Source organism: Entelurus aequoreus, linkage group LG13 (genome assembly GCF_033978785.1).
Source record: "Entelurus aequoreus isolate RoL-2023_Sb linkage group LG13, RoL_Eaeq_v1.1, whole genome shotgun sequence".
NCBI lineage: Eukaryota > Metazoa > Chordata > Actinopteri > Syngnathiformes > Syngnathidae > Entelurus > Entelurus aequoreus.
The window spans coordinates 29,913,940-29,935,633 of NC_084743.1; the positions used below are offsets into that span (position 1 = coordinate 29,913,940).

Below are 21,694 nucleotides of genomic sequence, written 5' to 3' on the forward strand. Positions count from 1 at the left end.
ATACGGCCAACCTCAGTGTAACCTGTATCGCTGTTGATCAAGTATGCATTGCATTCACGTGTGTGTGCATACAGAAGCCGCACATATCTTGTGACTGGGCCGGCAGGTTGTTAGAATGGATGAAAAGCGGACGTGACGACAACTCGTAGAGGACGTTAAAGGCAGTGCCGGGTGGACTACGAGATATAATGACTGATGAACACCTTCGTTCGATAATGAAGGTTGCCTCAGGTCAAAGCCTGAGCCCCGACATTAATGAACTAGCATCCAAAAAAAGATGCCAGGTATCTGGCTTGGGCACATCAGATTAGATCAGTGTGTTGCAAACTGAGCAGTTTAAAGTCCTGAATGGTTGGTTTATTCATTGTTATTTTATTTTCAAATTTATTAGCCTGTGGAAAAAGTTAATGTTGATATTTACCTCAGAAGGCTGCAAATAGAAAAGAGGCATTAAATTGTATTTATTTTATTTTTTTAAATTGTATTTGATATGCCATTGATGTTTTTTAATTATTATTATTATTATTATTTGAAACTCGATTTTGCATGTCACTATAAAGTTATATAAGCCTTGCTTGTTCAATATTCAATGCAAAACTTGTTTGGGTCCCTATTAAAAGGTTAATTTGTTCAACCTTGGCCCGCGGCTTTGTTCACTTTTAAATTTTGGCCCACTCTGTATTTGAGTTTGACACCCCTGGCTTAAGTGATCGCTCTTGCTCCTTTTCTTGTCATTAACTATTCCTTGGCTAAACGACTCTACCGCAGTGTAAACTGCTTTTGGCAGCAGTCTGGAGTCGTCAGGTTTGCTTCGTAAATCGTTACATTTCACCCACTCAACTGGATGTCTTTGTTTTAGATGCTGGAACAAATTTGATGTGCTGCTGCCTTTTGTTGCAACCCGCTTTGAACAAAGTTTACGGTGTGGACTTAGTTGTTTAATGCCTGTTGCCGCAAACACACACAAGTTCCAAACCACTGACAACAGTTGTCCCTTTTTGGGGACAAAGTTGCTGGGTTCTTTCATGCTAGCAGTAGCCATGTTACTATGCGGTGTGAGCATGTGCGAAAGGAAAGTGAGGGAGGTTGGATCTTAGTTATGAAATCTTCTCGGTGCCAAGAGCAAGAGAAGAAAAACATTGATTTTATTATTTTTAAATCGTCGGCAAAAAAAAACTTCAGTTAATCGATAAAATCGATATATCGCCCAGGCCTAATACAAGGTACTAAGTATGATGAGAAAAGAGAACAATGCGCAGAGCGATCACAAAAGCAGTCATTCTGCACATCCAAACCAGACAGCTGGTACGCCTGTGTGAGGCTGCAAAACTCTCGTGGAATTATAACGCATTTAATCATCAATTATAATGATAAATTACATGTGCAATGGCGTGTACATTAACAGTTTGTCTTTAAAACAAAGCGAGAGCCAGGAATGTCCGCAAAATGATTAATGCGCATGCTTGGTTAGCTTACCCTACTAAAGATGAGAATAGATATAAATGGCACTAGCACAGTCTACTGATGAGTCTTTGCTAGCAAGCCAGGGGCTAACATCCCTTTACACTGCAAAGCTGCTTCTAAGTCAGCAATCCTCGCCTCCATGGCAGCAAATAACCTACGTTTATTACAAGTCAGGCTGAAGGACGCGAAGAGATAAACATGCTACACTACATATTGTAAGAGGCTACAATAAGCCATGCTAACCAGCGCTAACAGCTAAAATATATCTTACAGCAGTGGGTGGATCGACACAAATGTCGATAGTAACGATACCAAATATTAGAATGAAATCGTATGTACACCGTATCAAATCGTCTAAAAATCGAATCTTCTTAAATCTTTCCGTTTTAAAATCTTGTCGTAACCCGTGTATCTAGATGCCTATTGAATCGTCCATCACAAAGAGATGTACAACACTAATCCCTAGTACAGGGGTCGGCGTTCCAAAATGTTGAAAGAGCCATTTTGGACCAAAAAAACAAAAACATATCTGTCTGGAGCCGCAAAAAATTAAAAGCCTTATACAAGTCTTATAATGAAGGCAACACATGTTGAGGCGGTACAGCTTGCCTCCTCTGCCGGCTCAGGCAGGCTCCACCTGCTGCTTGCGCTTACTAGTGATGTACAAATCGATACCGCCAAATATTGATACCGCCAATACAAGATCCTGATGCTCTAATATCGATTCTCAAATCTAAATTTAGATACTTTAGTTATTTGAGATCATGTATATCACCAGTAGCAACACAGTGTAAAGTAACGTAATAATTAAGGGATTTTATTTTTGCCTTAAAGAATTCCCCAAGAGCAGCATCACTTGATATACACTACTTTTTTCAATTTTACCAGACACATTAGGTATATTTACACAAAATATCAGTATCGGATCGATATCGCTGATACCAGCCTGAATTTTACTCAGTATCGGATTAAAAATCATTGGTATCGCACATCACTAGCGCTTACCCAGCTCCATGGGACGACCGCAACGAGCTCCAGAGATGTGCTGATAGGTCGCCTTTTCAGAGCCACATCCTCCTGCCTTCTCCCGTGCAGCAATAAACAACAGGAAAAACTTCCCGCCATCGCAGACAAAGCGAAAGCGGCCGTTACAGACACGCACGTGCTGGTCGTGCCCGACCCGCAATGTTTCCCACGCATTCCGTCGCCTACGAAACAGCTGGCAGTACATAACATGGCGCGGCCTAAGAACTGCTGCGGACAACAACAGTTGGGACAAAACCGCCTGATCAATCAACACATGCGTCTACAGGCTTCCCCGCGCGTCTACTTTACATCCCTCCTGGCACACAAAGATCGATAACTTATCGAGCAGGTGCGCAAAAGCCTCTCGCCAGTGCTGACGAATAGACCGCCGCCGATCTGCTCCCGCTTCCAGCACGCACGGCGTACGGTCCCTGCTCGGGGCGCCACAGGCAAACCGAGGCTCTATATTGCGCGTCTGAAACAAGGCGGGTGCAGTATTTGGATTTGATGTAGTTAATTTTTGACAATATCTTTTTTTAATTTTTTTTTTTATAATGTCCTGCCCAGCTTCTCGGGCAAATCATATAGCAGATGTAGATGCCCATATCGGCTGTTCAGATTTACTTTACAAAAGAGAAGTGTAGGATACTTCTCTTGTTGCCTTACTTGTATTTTGACTTTATTAAATATATTTATATTATCATTTGGTGCAGCCGGGCCAGAGCAGGAGGGGATAGAAAGAGAGAAAAGGGAAGACAGAGGGGGGAATTGTGGGGACAAGAGGGGGATTAGACAGAGAGACAAAAACAACAACAACAGAGCAACATCAGCAAATACGACATGTACAAATATGATGGTAAAAGTAATAGCAAATAAGCAGTTAGCGAAAATAAAAAATACAGAAATGACAATGAGCATTATTACACTAAAAATGGAGCAATATGAATACAAATAGAAATAGTGCTATTGATAATAAACAATACCAATACTTTACCTTTATTATCAACAATACAATTGTTCAAATGCAACAATACATATACGTAACGATAACTTGAGATACGAAAGAATGCAGAAAAATGGAGGGGAAGAAAGAGAAGCAACCTACATTAACCTTGTAGATTGTTATAGTAACAATAGGTTAAGCTTTGTCAGTGTGCCATGTGTTATACCCAGTTTACCCTAGGGCAACAACGTTAATATGTTTTTTTTTTGTTTTTTTTTTTTAATAATGTCCTGCCCAGCTTCTCGGGCAAATCATATAGCAGATGCAGATGCCCATATCGGCTGTTCAGATTTACTTTACAAAAGAGAAGTGTAGGATACTTCTCTTGTTGCCTTACTTGTATTTTGACTTTATTAAATGTATTTATATTATCATTTGGTGCAGCCGGGCCGGAGCAGGAGGGGATAGAAAGAGAGAAAAACGAAGACAGAGGGGGAAATTGTGGGGACAAGAGGGGGATTAGACAGAGAGACAAAAACAACAACAGCAAACACAACAACAACAACAACAGAGCAACATCAGCAAATACGACATGTACAAATATGATGGTAAAAGTAATAGCAAATAAGCAGTTAGCGAAAATTAAAAAAAAAAAAAAAAATACAGAAATGACAATGAGCATTATTACACTAAAAATGGAGCAATATGAATACCAATAGAAATAGTGCTATTGATAATAAACAATACCAGTACTTTACCTTTATTATCAACAATACAATTGTTCAAATGCAACAATACATATACGTAATGATAACTTGAGATACGAAAGAATGCAGAAAAATGGAGGGGAAGAAAGAGAAGCAACCTTAACCTTGTAGATTGTTATAGTAACAATAGGTTAAGCTTTGTCAGTGTGCCATGTGTTATACCCAGTTTACCCTAGGGCAACAACGTTAATATATGTTTGATGAAACGTGATTATGTGCATGAGTGTATGTGTGCATATGTACTTGTATATGTATAGTATGTGCATGTGTGCTTGTACAGTGAATGTATATGTACAGTATGTGTATATGTGTGTACAGCGAATGTATATGTACAGTATGTGTAAATGTGTGTTTGTACAGTGAATGTATATGTACAGTATATGTATGTGTGTGTTTGTACAGTGAATGTATGTGTAGTACGTGTATGTGTGTGTTTGTACAGTGAATGTATATGTACAGTATGTGTATATGTATGTTTTTACAGTGAATGTATATGTACAGTATGTGTATACAGTATGTTTGTATAATGAATGTGCGTGTGGATGTACGAACTTTGAGTGTGTAAATATGTACTGTATTTATTTGTATATGTATGTGGGAGCGTAGGTACCTATGTATGTCTGTATGTATGTGTGTGAGTATATGTGAATTTGCATGTACAATACATTTGACTCCCAGTGTGTGCGGGAGCCAGAGTACGGCCCAAGCCTCCCCGAGAACCCATCCCACAAACAGTAGGTGTGGTGCCCAGGGAACCAGGGGCCACCGCCCCCACGCAGCCAAGACGGACAGCGACAGGAACCCCAGAGCCTGGCCCACCGTGCCGCCCACAAGGGCCAGCAGCAGGCCGCAGACAGACGCACCCGGCAGAGGACAAGGCACGAGAAAAACAGGGGGAAGCCAGACCCCAAGCCAGCGAGAGACCACACCCCACACGGACAGAAAGGCGGGACGCCCCGCCCGAGGGGCCCGGAGACCCCCCGCAACCGGACGGGAAGACCGCCCCCGCCCCACCGGCAACAGGGCCCCCACGAGCCCCCCCCACCCCCGGAGAGCGCGGCGAGGCCAGCCCACGGCCACCCCACCCAAGCCGGCCGCCACAGGACCACCCAGCACGGGGCCACAGGAACCACCCACCCCACCCGCAGGGACCCCAACGATGGAGATGGAACAACCAGCAACCGCCCCGCCGAGTCCCCCCCCCCGAGGTAGGGGAATAAATAAATAAAATAAATAAATACATAATAATAATAATAATAATAATATTAATAAAATATATTTTTTTAAAAAAAGGGGGAAAAAATAAATAAATAAATAATTAAATCTATGTATTAAAAAAATAAATAAATAAATAAATAAAAAAAAGAATTAAAAGAAGATCACAGACATGCTGACACACAAGGTCGCTACCCCAACAACTGGCCGACTCGCAGCACCTCGGAATACCCTGCAGCACCAAGCCACCACAGTAGACGCAGGGACCAGACCCAGCAGGCCCCAACCAAGACGGCCACCCGGAAGGGATGGACGGCGGGACCCAGGAGCTCCAGACACGCAGTCCGGATGCAGTAGCCTGAGGCGCCGACCCCCACCCGACAGGCAGGCCCAGAACGTACCCCCAGAAATATACATACATATATATATACATACACATAAACATACACATGTACACATACACACACATACACATGCATACACATACACATATATATACATACATACATACATACATACATACATACATACATACATACATACTCACACACACATACACATACATATACACAGTTTGTCAGCCCCGACAACCACCACGCGCGCGCTGCCACCAGTCACAACATCAGCCACCCCCCTGCACCAGACCCAGCAGCCACGGGCGCCCACACCACAAACAAACGGCAGCAGAAACAGCAGCCACAACACCCACAGACAGCCAGCACCACCCAATCAAATCAAAGCGATCAAAAAATAAACCGCGACCGGCAACCACACGCCAACAGGATCACAGATACCAGCCAGCGCCAGCCCGCCAGCAAGCCCAAACGCCAACACGCAAACAAGAGACACCAACACCCCCCCCCCCCCCGCCAAAAGACCCCACCACCCCAACCCAAACCCGCACAAACACACCACCGCCCAAACAACCGAGACACAGTATCCAGACCAGACACGGGCGCCGCGCCGCCACCACATCAAGTCGCCAACAGAGACCCCACAGCGCAACAGGAAGCGAGACCCGCGCGACGCCACACACAAATAAATAATAAGATTAAACAAAAATAATAATAATTTTAAAAAAATAATAATAATAATAAAATGAAATACAAATTAAATTAAATTAAAAATAACAAATACAAATAATTAAATAAAATAAAGTAAGTAAATAATAAAAAATATTTAAAAAAAAAAAAAAAATATATATATATATATATATACATATATACACACACATATATACATATATACACACACATATATATATATATATATATACATATATACACACACACACACACACATATATATATATATATATATATATATATATACACACATATAAAAAATAATAATAATAAATTAATAAAAGCCTGGCAGGCCACCAGAACGCAGTCCCCGGAATCCGCGCCGGCCGACGAGGCAATGAGGGGTGCGCCAAACCACAACCCCCCCCCCCCCCCCCACATGCATGTGTACAAGCCCCCAGAGTGTCTACTGTGTAGTTAAAATTAGGAGGTCAGCCATTACAGCCGACCTCCAGGCCCTATTGATGCGTGTACTGTAGCGTGAGTGAGATATGTATGCTTGTGGGAACTAATAATGCGATTAAAATTGGGGGACATCAAGGTCTTGGTGGGTCCCAACCAAGCCGAGCCCTCCAAATCCTAAGTGTCTAATATGCAGCTAAGATTGAGGGATGGACGAGCAGGGGACAAGACAGGAGGACTGGAGCCCCATAGGAGGCATCCTCAACCCCCCGCCATGCCTCCCCGCAGGACAATCCCCCAAAGTCCTATATTTGTGTGACTGTGTGTGCTATAAGTAGGAGGAGTAGAGGGCCCGGACATCCCCCCCAGTCCATGCGGCCGACAACCAGGAACTACGGCCAGGAAAAAGCCCCCCCCCACGGCCCATGACCCACACCAGACCACTTTAGCGTGACGCCACACGAGCCCACCCCCCGCCAAACAACCATTTTTGAGAATATCTGCTCGCACAGGTATTTGTTTTGTTTGCAAAAGCCACCTGCTTGGCACCACGCCGTGCTGAAAGAAACGTGTCGCAGGCAGATGCAAATCTTTGTTGACAGAAATGTTACATTTATTTTGCACATTTTTACAGCATTGAAAAACTAACAATATTTGTGTCATGTTTGTCCTCCTACAGAAATAATATTAAAACCAAAAAAAATGTTCCCCCAACTTTTTCCATTTTCGAAAAAGTTCCATGGAGTCACTTGGGCGGCAGTAAAGAGCCGCATGCGGCTTGAGAGCTGCGGGTTGCCGACCGTCGCCCTTGTGGAATTTCTAACAAAAAGACATTGGTTTGTAGAAGAACATTTTTAGACTTAAGTAATTTGAAAGAGTGCCATCATGAAGTTGTTCACAAGATAATGTATTAGAATTTTGTACAAATAGTATTACACTGTAATACCTCATAGGAAAAAGGACATATTTTCGATACTGGAAAGAGCTTTATTTGTACCACAGTGGCGAGCGGTACTATTCTAAATGATCAATATTTGTTTGTTTATTAAAAATAAAATCTAAACTATCACCTCTTTCTCTGAAACGCTAGCCTATTTTATATAAAAATACAAATTAAGATACAATTGTGTTTCTTCTGCTACAGAAGGCAACAATTAGGACTAGATGGGTCGGTGCTCTAACATCCTCCATTTTCCTTTATAAACCACATAATTTGCTAACTAAAATATGAGCGGTATGTAGCTTTGGTCTTGCGTCATGACTTATTGTGATTTAGTTAAATATTTTGTGCTGCACCAGGAATGTGCTAATTGTTGACTGCATAAGCCGCTAAACACAGTGCTCCAACTTTATTTTTACATGGATAACCATGGTGGGGATTTCTAGTCTATTTAGTATATCAATGCCGATATCAATAACTTCAGATTTTAACAAAAATGACAACTATTGGGAGGAGCGTAATACTGCTGGGGTTTAGTCCTGACCACTTATGCGTGTCCAAAGCTCTTGTGAGGATAGATTTTATAGCCACTTTTGGAATGATTCCCTACTACCATATTTTTTGGACTACAAGTCGCAGTTTTTTTTCATAGTTTGGCCGGGGGTGCGACTTATACTCAGGAGCGACTTATGTGTGAAATTTTTAACACATTACCGTAAAATATCAAATAATACTATTTATCTCATTCACATAAGAGACTAGACGTATAAGATTTCATGGGATTTAGCGATTAGGAGTGACAGATTGTTTGGTAAACGTATAGCATGTTCTATATGTTATAGTTATTGGAATGACTCTTACCATAATATGTTACGTTAACATACCAGGCACGTTCTCAGTTGGTTATTTATGCGTCATATAACGTACACTTGTTCAGCCTGTTGTTCACTATTCTTTATTTATTTTAAATTGCTATTCAAATGTCTATTCTTGGTGTTGGGTTTTATCAAATAAATTTCCCCCAAAAATGCGACTTAAAACTCCAGTGCGACTTATGTTTTTTTCCTTCTTTATTATGCCTTTTCGGCTGGTGCGACTTATACTCAGGAGCGACTTATAGTCCTAAAAATACGGTAAATAGTGGTAATATAATTGTCCTACCGCACCTTCAGCCCTTCTTTGTACAGCACTTCAGCCGTTTCCATGATACTGCTGCCAGTGGTCACCGTGTCTTCAATGATTAGACAAGTATCTCCATCTTTAAATGAGCCCTCCACCATACGCTTGGTCCCTAAAACAGTAACAAAAAGACTTAGCGATAATGGTGCGTTCCATTTACCGCAGAAGTTGGAAGTCAGAGCTGGAAATGACTTTACAGCCAAGCTATGAGCGTTCAATTTACATCAAGATGGCCACATCTCCGAAAGCTATTAATGCGCTTGCCTTATCTGAATATAGACAACTTCTGAACAAATATGCGCTCTTTTTGCAACCTTCAAACACAGTGGATAAACAGGAAACACAAAGACCCCATTGCCAGCGATGTAGAATGCATTTGCCACATGACAAAAAGTAATTTACACTACAGCAAAAATTATAAATTCTCCAATGCATTACTATTAGAACGTGGGTGATTCATAATTGATGGCAAAATGTCCAAACATCGATTATTTATGTATGTTAAATACATTTGTAAATGTATTTAACTCAGTGGTTTAGTGGTTAGAGTGTCCACCCTGAGATCGGTAGGTTGAGTTCAAACCCCGGCCGAGTCATACCAAAGACTATAAAAATGGGACCCATTACCTCCCTGCTTGGCACTCAGCATCAAGGGTTGGAATTGGGGGTTAAATCACCAAAAATGATTCCCGGGCGCAGCACCGCTGCTGCCCACTGCTCCCCTCACCTCCCATGGGGTAAACAAGGGGATGGGTCAAATGCAGAGGACAAATTTCACCACACCTAGTGTGTTTGTGACAATCATTGGTACTTTAACTTAAATGCGGCATCAATGCTAATGTTCTCTAAACAATAGTTGTAGGTGTGGTTCTAACTAACAATGAGAGAACCATTAGCTAAAAGAATAAATACTTTGTACACTTCAAAAGAAGGCTAAGAAGAACTGCGTTACAGCAGAAAGCAAACAGCTGAGTAGAGGAAATTATCAATATATTTATAAGTCAGGAGAGACGTTTCACTTCAAACTTTCGACGAGGGATTCCAAAATTCTGAATTTCCAGTACAAATAGAACACACCATTACAAGATCTTGGTTAATGTACTTTGTTAGTTCACACACAGCAGTGTTTATCATACATTTATTTATTTGTGATGACCTGCCACAAATTAATATGGCTTGCTCAAAAAACATTGTAATAGAATGTGTGTGAATGTAACTTGTTATTTTAGCTCCATACAGTAAATACCATCGTAACTCTGCTTCAACGCACCGCATGCGGACCTGTCAGTCAGAGAATTTGTTAGCAAATTAGTAGTATTCAACTATAGTAGTATTCTTAAATATGTTTTTCAGACTAACGACTTCTTCAGTGTTATTGGACACCTTTGCACTTTTGGAGACTAAAAAAAAAAAGCAAGACCCCTGTCCCCAGGTTCGTTTGACATAATTAATGTTCACCTTTTGTTTTCTACAGTATCCTACAAAAATACATGTTTATTCGCCATGGCCATGACATCATTCGTTTGTAACGTAATTTCAGCACCTCATATAGATTGCATACACCAGTAGGACCTCTTGCACATTGCTACAATTGAATCTCAGAGAATAGTTTTACTTTACCAAAACGTCAACATGGCTGTGTTAAATGTGTCAATACTTTTTGCTTCTTACCGTAGTCCTTGGCTTCCTTACGTCTGATAAGCAGTGGCAGTTCATTTTTGGAGCATATAATAGTGGCCATAGGCAAGGCTGTGTATGGAACACCACAGATAGAGTCAAACTGAAGCCCTTCATCTTGAACTTTCTGGTACATGAGCATTGATACCTGCAAATATAACAAATATGATAGATAAGCTTGGTGTAATGGTGCTAAAGTCCCTAAAACAGTGTTTTCAATGGGGAATCTTCAAACAATGAGTGTACAGTTGGATACATTGGTACCGAGTAAATATTGTTTACAGTGCAACCCTAAAAAGATGTGCCCAACATGAATTTGAGGACACAGATTTGGGTATTTCCCCGAAGTTAACACAATAATCGTCAGCTAAGCAAGTCCTTATTAGTCATAGTCATTAGCTCGCAAGTTTTCATTTTGCAGCAAAATATCAACAATGAGGTGTGGTGTGGGGGTAGCTGATTCTATGGTAAGTCCTTACCACTAGGGGCACTAGAGAGACTGGTCACAACCAGGGGCAAGGCGGTGGTGGCCCCGATGGATTGTAAAAGAGCTTTAGAATAGTCTTACTTTTATATGCGTTTTGGCATCTTGTACAGTATACAGATACTGATAAAGTACCACAGTACGAATGAAATGAAAATGATACTATACTGCCTTTCAAAAACACAGGTACTTTTAAAAAAAAAAAGTGACAGTGCACTATGGCATTATTGAGTGAGTTGGTCTAAGAAGCAAACTAAATTTCTCGTAATTCCCAGCATTTCGTAATTCCCTACTCAGTAAGAGATGGCAGGAAACAAAGGAGCGGAGCGGAAAGCTCAAGCTAGTGGATCCTCCCGCAGAGTTAAAATCACGTTTGGACGCAATTTGGGCTTTGTAGTCATGGAAATTAAAGATGGGAAAACGGGACAGACATGCAAAATACAGTTTGAAAATAATGCCAGACCACAATTGTCTGCAAGTCTGGAAATACAAGCAACATGAGAAGTCACCTGATTAATTGTCAACTGTAAAATATTACTGATGCAAAACTAAGATGTAAGCCAAGTCAAGTTTTCCTCATGACAGCGTGTTTACATGTCAGTTTGAAGATATCAAACTAAATGTATTTTTAAGTTTGCTTGTTACTTAAAACACTATCATTTCACTGTTCTTTGCACTTACAAAGCACCTATTGGTAGTAATAAATAGGACTACAACATTTGAGTCTGATTAGGTCAATCAATCAATTAATGTTTATTTATATATCCCTAAATTGATTGATATATTTTTATTTCAAATATGCATAAAAACAAGAGCAAGCCTGATCCAATACAGTGCTATAGCCTTAACAGCCATTATAACAAAATGAAAACAATGGAGAATAAAAAACAAAAACAAATGAGTTATTGGACTTTCTTTTTCTTTTACATATTTGAAAAGGAGTGAGAAGAAGTTTACACTTATTTAATCCCACCCCTTTTCTTTAAATCATAAATTACTCTGAGCTAGAACTACCTATTCACTCAATGTACAAACTTAATGAACTTGTATATACTGTACATACATCATAGTTGTATGTACATACATATGCACACCACACACATACATAGCCACATCATTACCACTAGTGATCATGGAAATGGTATCATGCCACCACAACAACACCACTGCCTCAATGGGCAGCCCCACACTATTCTGTAACACAAACAACCCAATATCAAAGCCCTTCTTCATCTCTGTACCTCTGGAATACCATATACTTATACTTCTTTTTAAACTGGTTTATGTTTGGACATTGCTTTAACTCATCATTCAAACCATTCCATAATTCCACTCCACAAATTGAAATACAAAAACTTTTAATGGTCGTTCTATAACTAAGCAGTTTGAAATTTAAATTCCCCCTTAAATTATAACCGCCCTCTCATGTGCTGAACAATTTTTTAATGCTTCCTGGGAGTTTATTTATTTTGGCTTTATACATTATTTGTGCAGTTTGATACAAAATAATATCATTAAATTTCAATATTTTTGACTGTAAGAATAGTGAGTATGGTCCAGATTTCCAACCTTGTTGATGATCCGTACAGCTCTTTTCTGAAGTATAGTTATTGAATTTAATGAGCTTTCATAATTATTCCCCCAGACTTCCACACAGTAGGTTAAATATGGTAAAACTAATGAACAGTAAAGAATGTGGAGTGATTTGTGATCCAGAACCTGCTTTGCTTTATGTATTACTGAGATGCTTCTTGACAGCTTATATTGTACAAGTTTTATATGTGATTTCCAGTTAATTTGATCGTCAATTGTAACTCCAAGGAATTTTATTTCAAAAACCCTTTAATATCCACCCCATCTATTTGTATCTGCACCCTTGTTTCACGTGTCCTCTTTCCAAACAGCATTAACTTAGTCTTAGTCAGGTTTGATGACAATTTATTATAGTCAAACCAAGTTTATAGTTTACTCATTTCTTCCATAATGACTTCCTGCAATTGATTTAAGTCATCCCCTGAACAAAAAATATCAGTGTCATCAACAAATAACACTAATTTCAATAATGTAGACACTTTACATATATCATTGATATACAGGATGAACAGTTTTGGCCCCAACACTGACCCCTGGGGGACACCACAAGCAATATCCAAACATGATGAACAGTAATCCCCCAACTTCACAAACTGTTGTCTCTTATTTAAGTAACTTTTAAGCCATTCTAATACAACTCCCCTGATTCCATACTTTTCCATTTTATTGATTAATATATCATGGTTAATTGTGTCAAATGCTTTTTTTAGATCAATAAATATTCCCATTGCATATTGTTTCTTTTCTATGGCATTTGTGATTTCCTCTATTGTTTCAACTATTGCCATTGATGTAGATCTGTTTGATCTAAACCCATATTGACAGTCAGAGAGTAATTTATGCTTTTCTATAAATGCATCTAACCTGTTATTGAATAGTTTTTCTAATATTTTAGAGAATTGTGGAAGTAAAGAGACGGGTCTATAGTTTGTGAAGTGGTGTTTGCTCCCAGTTTTAAACAGAGGTATAACTTTAGCTATTTTCATTTCATTTGGAAATGCGCCGGTTTGAAATGACAAATTACAGATATATGTTAATGGTTTTGATATCCCTGTAATGACCTTTTTCACCAATGCCATACTAATGTCATTGGAGTCAGTGGACATTTTGTTCTTACATTTGTTTACAATATCCAACACTTCTTCTTCACCCACTGCATTTAAAAACATAGAATTGGGATTTCTCTCCAACAATCCCTCCATATTTTTACCAGTTGTCCGTGGATCTGGGATTTTTTCTGCAAGTTCAGGTCCAATACTTACAAAGAATTTATTAAAGGCATTAGCCACATCTTCAATATTATCATTTTCTTTACCATCATTTGTGAAATACGTTTGATAGTTATTTGAAGAGGTACTGTTTCTTATAATACTGTTTAATAAATTCCATATTCCTTTGATATTGTTTTTATTATCATCTAGTAATTTCTTATAATAATCTCTCTTATTTGACCTTATAATATGAGTTAATTTGTTTTTATATTTTTTATATTTATTTTCTGCTTCTTTTGTTTTCAATCTTATAAATTCCCTGTAAAGAGTGTTTTTCTTTTTGCAAGCATTTTGCAATCCCTTTGTGATCCAAGGACAATTGGTATATTTTCTTCTACTGGTGCATTCTTTTATTGGGCAATTTTTATCATATAATGACCTAAACATTCTCAAGAATATATTGTAAGCACTATTAACATCACCATTTTCATAAATTACATCCCAATTCTGCTCAGGAAATCATGTTTAAATGAACTAATGGATTCCTCTGATCTCGTTCTTCTGTATTGGGTTGGCTTTTCTAGTTTTTTTGTCCTGTAGTTTCCATTAAATATCAGAAAAACGGGGAGGTGGTCAGTGATATCTTTGATCAATAGCCCACTTACGGTCTTATTCTCAATATCATTAGTGAATATGTTGTCGATTAGAGTGGCAGAGTGAGACGTAATTCGACTGGGTCTGGTGATTTTGGGATATAGACTCATACTGTACATTGTGTCAATGAAATTATCTATATCTTTATTTTTACTGGGATTTAACATGTCAATATTAAAGTCTCCACAAATGAAGACAGCTTTACTAACGTTACTCTCCTTTGAAAACAGGCATTCCATCCAATCTGTAAAACGTTCAATGCTTGTACCTGGCGATCTGTATATACAACTAATAATGACATTTCTACTTTTTTCCATACACATTTCAACTGTTAGACATTCAAGTAGGTTATCAACCACAGTTGTCATATCATCCAGACGTTTGAATCTCAAGTTGTTATCCACATAGATTGCCACCCCTCCACCCCCCTTGTTTTGTCTATTCATATTAATAAAATCATAACCATCCAGTTCAAAATCTGTCACTTTTTCACTGTTAATCCAAGTTTCAGATACTGCAATTATGTTAAATGGTTGTGAAAAGGTGTGTAAATAGTCCTTGAAATTCCTGTTTAGGCTTCTACTCTTGAAATGGATAATGGACAATTTGCCTTTAGTAATAATATTCTGGTTGTACTGTTCATTGGTGTAGTAGCAGCAGTTCTCATTGATATTGAGGAGGAAATTATTGTCCGGGTCTATATCATGTTCCAAGTCTTGTAGGTGGTGCTCAGTGTATTGAGATGCTTTCAACTGTACATTGTCATATTCACTTACCAACTGAATTATGAGGCTTATGTCATCTTGCGTATTGTCAATGTGTGTCATGGTTGTGTTTAATCGCTTTTACCTTACATTCTAGTTCATACGTCATATTCGTTCAGATCTTCGATGTTTCTAATCAGCAGCACTTTGGCGTTCTCCGGAGTGCCGTTGAGTTTGATGAATACTTTACAGTTCGCAGTCCAAGTTTGTAGAATTTTCTTCTCTCTACTCATTTGGCGTGCTTTTCGCGCTATATCAGCATTTCGTTTGGTCAAATGGTCGTTCATGTATACGTTTGTTCCTTTTAGCTTTCTTCCCTGTTTTAGCAACGCGATCTTGTGCTTTCTGTTGACAAATCTCAGAACTACGCTCGGCTTGTCGTTTGTTCCTCTCCTGGGCAAAAGGTGACATGCTTCGATGCTGTTAAAGCAATGGATGTCGAGTGGGTTTGACATAATATTGTGAAAGTCCAGTCCATAGTGGATCTAACATATTAGTGAAAGTCCAGTCCATAGTGGATCTAACATATTAGTGAAAGTCCAGTCCATAGTGGATCCAACACAATAGTGAGAGTCCAGTCCATGGGTCTGTGTTTATTTACAGTAAGTGTGTGTATTCCCAATATAAGCAGCACCTAATTTTCCACACTAAGGCGTTTTATTCCAAGTAATATTTATACATTAATATTATACCGTGAGATTTTGATGTTGTTACATCCATACTAACTATTACAGTTTATGTATATTACAATCTGTGCTACATAACTGGTCTTGATCGAAAAAATTAATACTAATAAGTTATGATGTGGTTTGTATTATAGAAACATCAGGGCTGGCAAAACATAAAAAAGTAAGAAAATACTAAGGCTAGGTCTACACTAAGGCGGATAACCCCTTAAACAAATAATTATTTAGCCTAAGCCCCGTTTCAGCCACACTAATTGTCGTTTAAGGTCCCACACAGGAAGTGACGTCAGAAAGAACGCGCCACAGCCAGCTTCATAATAAAGCGGTTTTGTAACTCGGAGTTAACCCCTGGAAATATGGAAGCGAGTCATCCAGACATGCCGTGTTTCTCCTTCCGTCTGTACAGACGCTTGTGGAAATCACACACGAGTACCTTAAGAGAAAGCGATTGCAGCTATTTCTGATACAACACTTTTCAGACGGCAAGAGAACTTTCGAATGTCCAGGTCAGCTGTGATTCTACTTACCGAAAAACTTTGCCCATGTGTCGAAGGAGAGTCAACGAGAATGCGAGCTCCCGTGCATGTGATAAAAAAAGGTAGCGTGTGCTTTGTATTACCTGGCCGTCGAGGGAAAACTACGGAAAACAGTGAATTCATTTGGACTGGCAAAGCAGACTGTATCAGTTATTGTCTGCCATGTATGTCGCGGACTCAACGTCTAGGTCCAGAGTATATAAAGTCACCAAAAACGAATGGACAATGAAACAGAGCAAAAGAGTGAGGAGTGTCTTGACCAGATATCTAGATCCCTAGATTGATTGATGCAAAATGTTTTTTATCACATTGTTTACGTATCTAATAAAGATTTGATTAATTTATGATGGCTCAGGTGTGATTCACTAAAATAGTGCCCCACAGCTAGGGTTGAGTATCGTTTGAATTTGAACGATTCCGATTCCGATTCTTTGTTTCGGTTCCGATTCCTGACGATTCTCGATTCCTATTCTTTTAAGAGGCAGGGTCAAAAAAAAGTTTAGGATATTTTAAATGAGCTAGCTAACCTACAGTCTTTCTGAATGAAATAGTCTGACATTCTCCATCAATTTTTGTCTCCTGCTGTGGAAAATACACGTTCGCTGGGTGTGGAAGAAGCTTGAACGCATAAATATGAGAAAGCGAGATATGACAGCAAAGGATAAGTCTTTTGTTGGTTCCACCGGACCACCACCATGCAGCAGGGTCGTCAGACATAAGTATCGGTGGAACATCCTGGTACATCTGCAGCTCTCTCTCCACTCGTTTCTTGATGGACATGGAGCTCTGTTATTTTGCGGTTATTTCTTTTTTTTTGTAAAGTAAAGCCACACTTTCGACCGCCGACGCCCGCTATCCATGCTTGAGCTTGACTGACTCGCTCGGCTATGCTAACACTTCCGGCGGTGGGCGCTTCTTCGTTGGTGTCCGGGGCTTCTTCTTCCGGTTCGGCGGACATATGTTTTTCCGGTCGGCGGACTGGTATCGAAAATAGGAATCGAAATTTAAACTTTTGAACGATTCCGGGAGAATCGGAAAGTTAGTCCCGGTTCCAATCGATACTCGATACCCAAACCTACCCACAGCACACTGGATTCCAGTTAATTGAAATACCACAACACTGGATATTGTTCAGATAAGTTAAATTTAAGATCTTGCAAAGCAACACTGGATGGGACTATGACGTGCACATTTTCCGCACATGCATATTAGGTAGCGTTGCACCGGCTGACGGAGGGGGTCTTACACGACCATTGTGTGTGTGGACAAGGATACGGTTAGGTGGGATTTACCCTGGATAACCTTTTCCGGGGGAAGCACGGTGGGGGAGGGGTTAGTGCATGTGCCTCACAATATGAAGGTCCTGAGCAGTCCTGAGTTCAATCCTGGGCTCGGAATCTTTCTGTGTGGAGTTTGCATGTTCTCCCCGTGACTGTGTGGGTTCCCTCCGGGTACTCCGGCTTCCTCCCACCTCCAAAGACATGCACCTGGGGATAGGTTGATTGGCAACACTAAATTGGCCCTAGTGTGTGAATGTGAGTGTGAATGTTGTCTGTCTATCTGTGTTGGCCCTGCGATGAGGTGGTGACTTGTCCAGGGTGTACCCCGCCTTATGCAGCTGAGACAGGATCCAGCACCCCCCGCAACCCCAAAATGAATGAATTAATGAATGAATGAATGAATGAATGATCTTTGTCATTGTGCATGTACAGGTACAGGTCCAACGAAATTTAGGTTGCTTCCCTGAGGTGCTTTGCATTTAAAAAAAAGAAGAAACCACACAATATACAGAAACAACACAATATACACAATATGCAATATACAATATGGCCTAAGACCACTCTAAGAGGAAATGTAAAAAAAAAAAAACGAGACAATAAAAAGTATAAAGTGACTAGTAAACTGACTAGAGAGGAGTAATGCTGGTTCCCAGTGTGCTGAGGGGGTGGGAGTCAGTATTTCCTACCTCCTATGCTGTGCAGGCTTTTTATTGTGGATTAAATATGTAAATAAATATGATAAATATTGTCCAGTTGGCGTGTAATCGCTGATTGCACAGTCCCAGATCCCAGCTTCCTCATGTTGCACGTTAGGGAGTTTTTATTTTTTATTTATTTATTTTTTACATTCCACCTGCGTTTAGTGCAGTTACGGCCCGGGGGTAAAAAAAGGGACAAGCAGTAGAAAACGGATGGATGGAACCTTTTCTGGCTTAGTATAAACGGGGCCTAAAGCTGCTTCACAATCCACAGGGACCACAGCTGTGCCACAGGAAGAAAGCAGCGCTCCTTGTGGTAGGGACAGACCACGGGGGTAAAAATGTAGTCAAGTTACTTTTGTCATTTCATTTGGTGGTTTAGTTTAGCTAATGTAGAATAATTTGTGACTGAGCTTACTACATTTTCTTAGAAGGTTGGCCCAGAGCCGTGTATGGCCAACTCGATTTGGAAAGTTGGGACCAAACATGGCGCCCAGTAGTCACGTGACGTGCTTTTGACCGATGATTTAGGAGATAGTCTGGACATACTCTCTCTGATTGGTCAAAAGTCCCTCACGTGTCCATTACGCCATGTTGGATCCCAACTTTGAAACAGAGTTGGGCATAATCTTTTACCTTTGCAACCTCATTATACTATTGGCTAAGTTTTATATTCATAAATTTAAGTTTCTCAATACCCGACCTGTTTTTTGTGCCTTTGTAGTGGAATTTCTGACCTTTTGAACCATATTTTGTGTCTGTCGAAGTCCGAAAAGAGAAGGAGGTCGAAAAGCATTAAGAATGTCTGCTCGTTTCTTTTTTTTCTATTCTGTGCCATTGAAGGAGCACATTTGGGTGAGAGTTGAATATATGGTCGGTCTGACCATTCTACAAAATGTTTTGTTTGTTATGGCTAAAGGATTCAAGGAGGTTGCAGAATGAAAACAGGTCCAAAACAACGGGGCCTTGACACATGAGGGAAACACATAAATGGCCAAGTAGACCAAGTCTATGTATGATTCGCATGATTCTCGATTCATCCAACGTCTCCGGAGGACGTTGTCTGTTTGCATTGGCAATTCAATCCAACCCTGTACCATTTGATTATGGGTAAATAAAACTTTTGTACTAAATTCACTTTTGTTGCTGTTTAAGATTTGGACCTTCCACCACACCTTTAAAAAAGATTTAGAACTCTACTTTAAAACACTCTCTTGGGCAGGGTCCCCAAACTACGACCAAACTACGACCAGCGGGCCCGCCAGCGTCCTAAATCAGGCCCGCCGGAAGTCCCAAGTATAAAAAAAATATTAACATTTTTTTTTTAAGTTTTTATTTTTTTATGTCTTTTCTTATCCACTTTGTACCGCTTGCTACTCACGGTGTATCCTAGCCGCTCAGGCAAATCATATTGTCTAAAAATGCATTTTCTCATCGATAACATGACATCATCGCGCGCGCTATATATATATATCTAATATATATATATATATATATATATCAAATATATGTATGTGTATACACACACACATATATATATATATATCAAATATATGTACACTACCGTTCAAAAGTTTGGGGTCACATTGAAATGTCCTTATTTTTGAAGGAAAAGCACTGTACTTTTCAATGAAGATAACTTTAAACTAGTCTTAAAGGCCTACTGAAAGCCACTACTACCAACCACGCAGTCTGATAGTTTGTATATCAATGATGAAATCTTAACATTGCAACACATGCCAATACAGCCGGGTTAACTTATAAAGTGCAATTTAAAAATTCCCGCCACACTTCGGGTTGAAAAACGCCTTTGGATATGATTTATGCGCGTGACGTCACAAAAGCAACGGAAGTGGTTGTACCCCATCGGACCCGATAGAAAAGCCTCTTGTTTTCTTTGACAAAATTCCACAGTATTCTGAATCTTTTGCAATTTGTCTAATGAACAATGGAGACTGCAAAGAAGAACGTTGTAGGTTGGATCGATCTGTGTCTTAGCGGCTAAGTACAATACTGTTAATATCCGTGATATTTGCATTAGTGTACTGTCTTTAAGGGCTTGGGGAACGCGCATGCGCGAGTGAGTTGGCGGAAAACTTGAGTGTGTGTGATCGTGACTTTTGGCTAACAGCAGCTCGTGTATGTGTGTGCGTTACTTTTTGAACTACAACCAGTTACCGCTTGTTAATAAAGCGATTGAGCAATTTGTTTAATGGACAATGGAGACTGCAAATAAGAAAGTTGGAGCCGGTGGAGTAGCGGACTACAGCAACACCAACACCAGGAGGTTGTGTTGTGTTTTGAGCAGGATAACAGACGCACTACGGTGAGTACAGCTTTGGCTTCCAAACATTTGATCGATTGCCCGTACGTGCGTGTCGATATGTGCATGTGACGTACGTAACTTTGGGGAAATATATGTTTCTTGCCGACTCTGATGGCGGCCGGGGTGTCGTCAAAAGCGTACAACGCCCGCCGCCGCATCTAAGTTAGCTACGCAGCTAGGTTAGCTTCTGTTTTTTTTAGCTTCGCCAAGCGGAATATTATTAATCGTGTATTTACATGTTCATGGTTTAATAGTATTATTGATCTTCTGTCTATCCATCCAGTCAGGTTTTTTTTTATTTAGTTTCTATCTGCATTTGAGACTGATGCTATCGCGTTGGCTACGCAGCTAGGTTAGCTTCTGTTTTTTTAGCTTCGCCAAGCGGAATATTATTAATCGTGTATTTACATGTTCATGGTTTAATAGTATTATTGGTCTTCTGTCTATCCATCCAGTCAGGTTTTTTTTAAATGTAGTTTCTATCTGCATTTGAGACTGGCGCTATCGCGTTAGCTACGCAGCTAGGTTAGCTTCTGTTTTTTTTAGCTTCGCCAAGCGGAATATTATTAATCGTGTATTTACATGTTCATGGTTTAATAGTATTATTGATCTTCTGTCTATCCATCCAGTCAGGGTTTTTTTTTTTATTTAGTTTCTATCTGCATTTGAGACTGATGCTATCGTGTTGGCTACGCAGCTAGGTTAGCTTCTGTTTTTTTAGCTTCGCCAAGCGGAATATTATTAATCGTGTATTTACATGTTCA

General features: G+C 39.8%; 1 protein-coding gene across 2 annotated transcripts in view; it reads right to left on the reverse strand.

The window, feature by feature from the left end:
• Positions 1-21,694, reverse strand: part of umps (uridine monophosphate synthetase) — a 43,464-nt gene that overhangs the window by 16,925 nt on the left and 4,845 nt on the right. For both annotated transcript variants that reach the window (XM_062067648.1, XM_062067647.1), the window contains exons 2-3: positions 10,693-10,846; positions 9,009-9,133 (exon numbers count right to left, since the gene is read on the reverse strand). In XM_062067648.1, the coding sequence (XP_061923632.1) occupies positions 9,009-9,133; positions 10,693-10,846 (279 nt within the window). The remainder of the gene's footprint in view (positions 1-9,008; positions 9,134-10,692; positions 10,847-21,694) is intronic.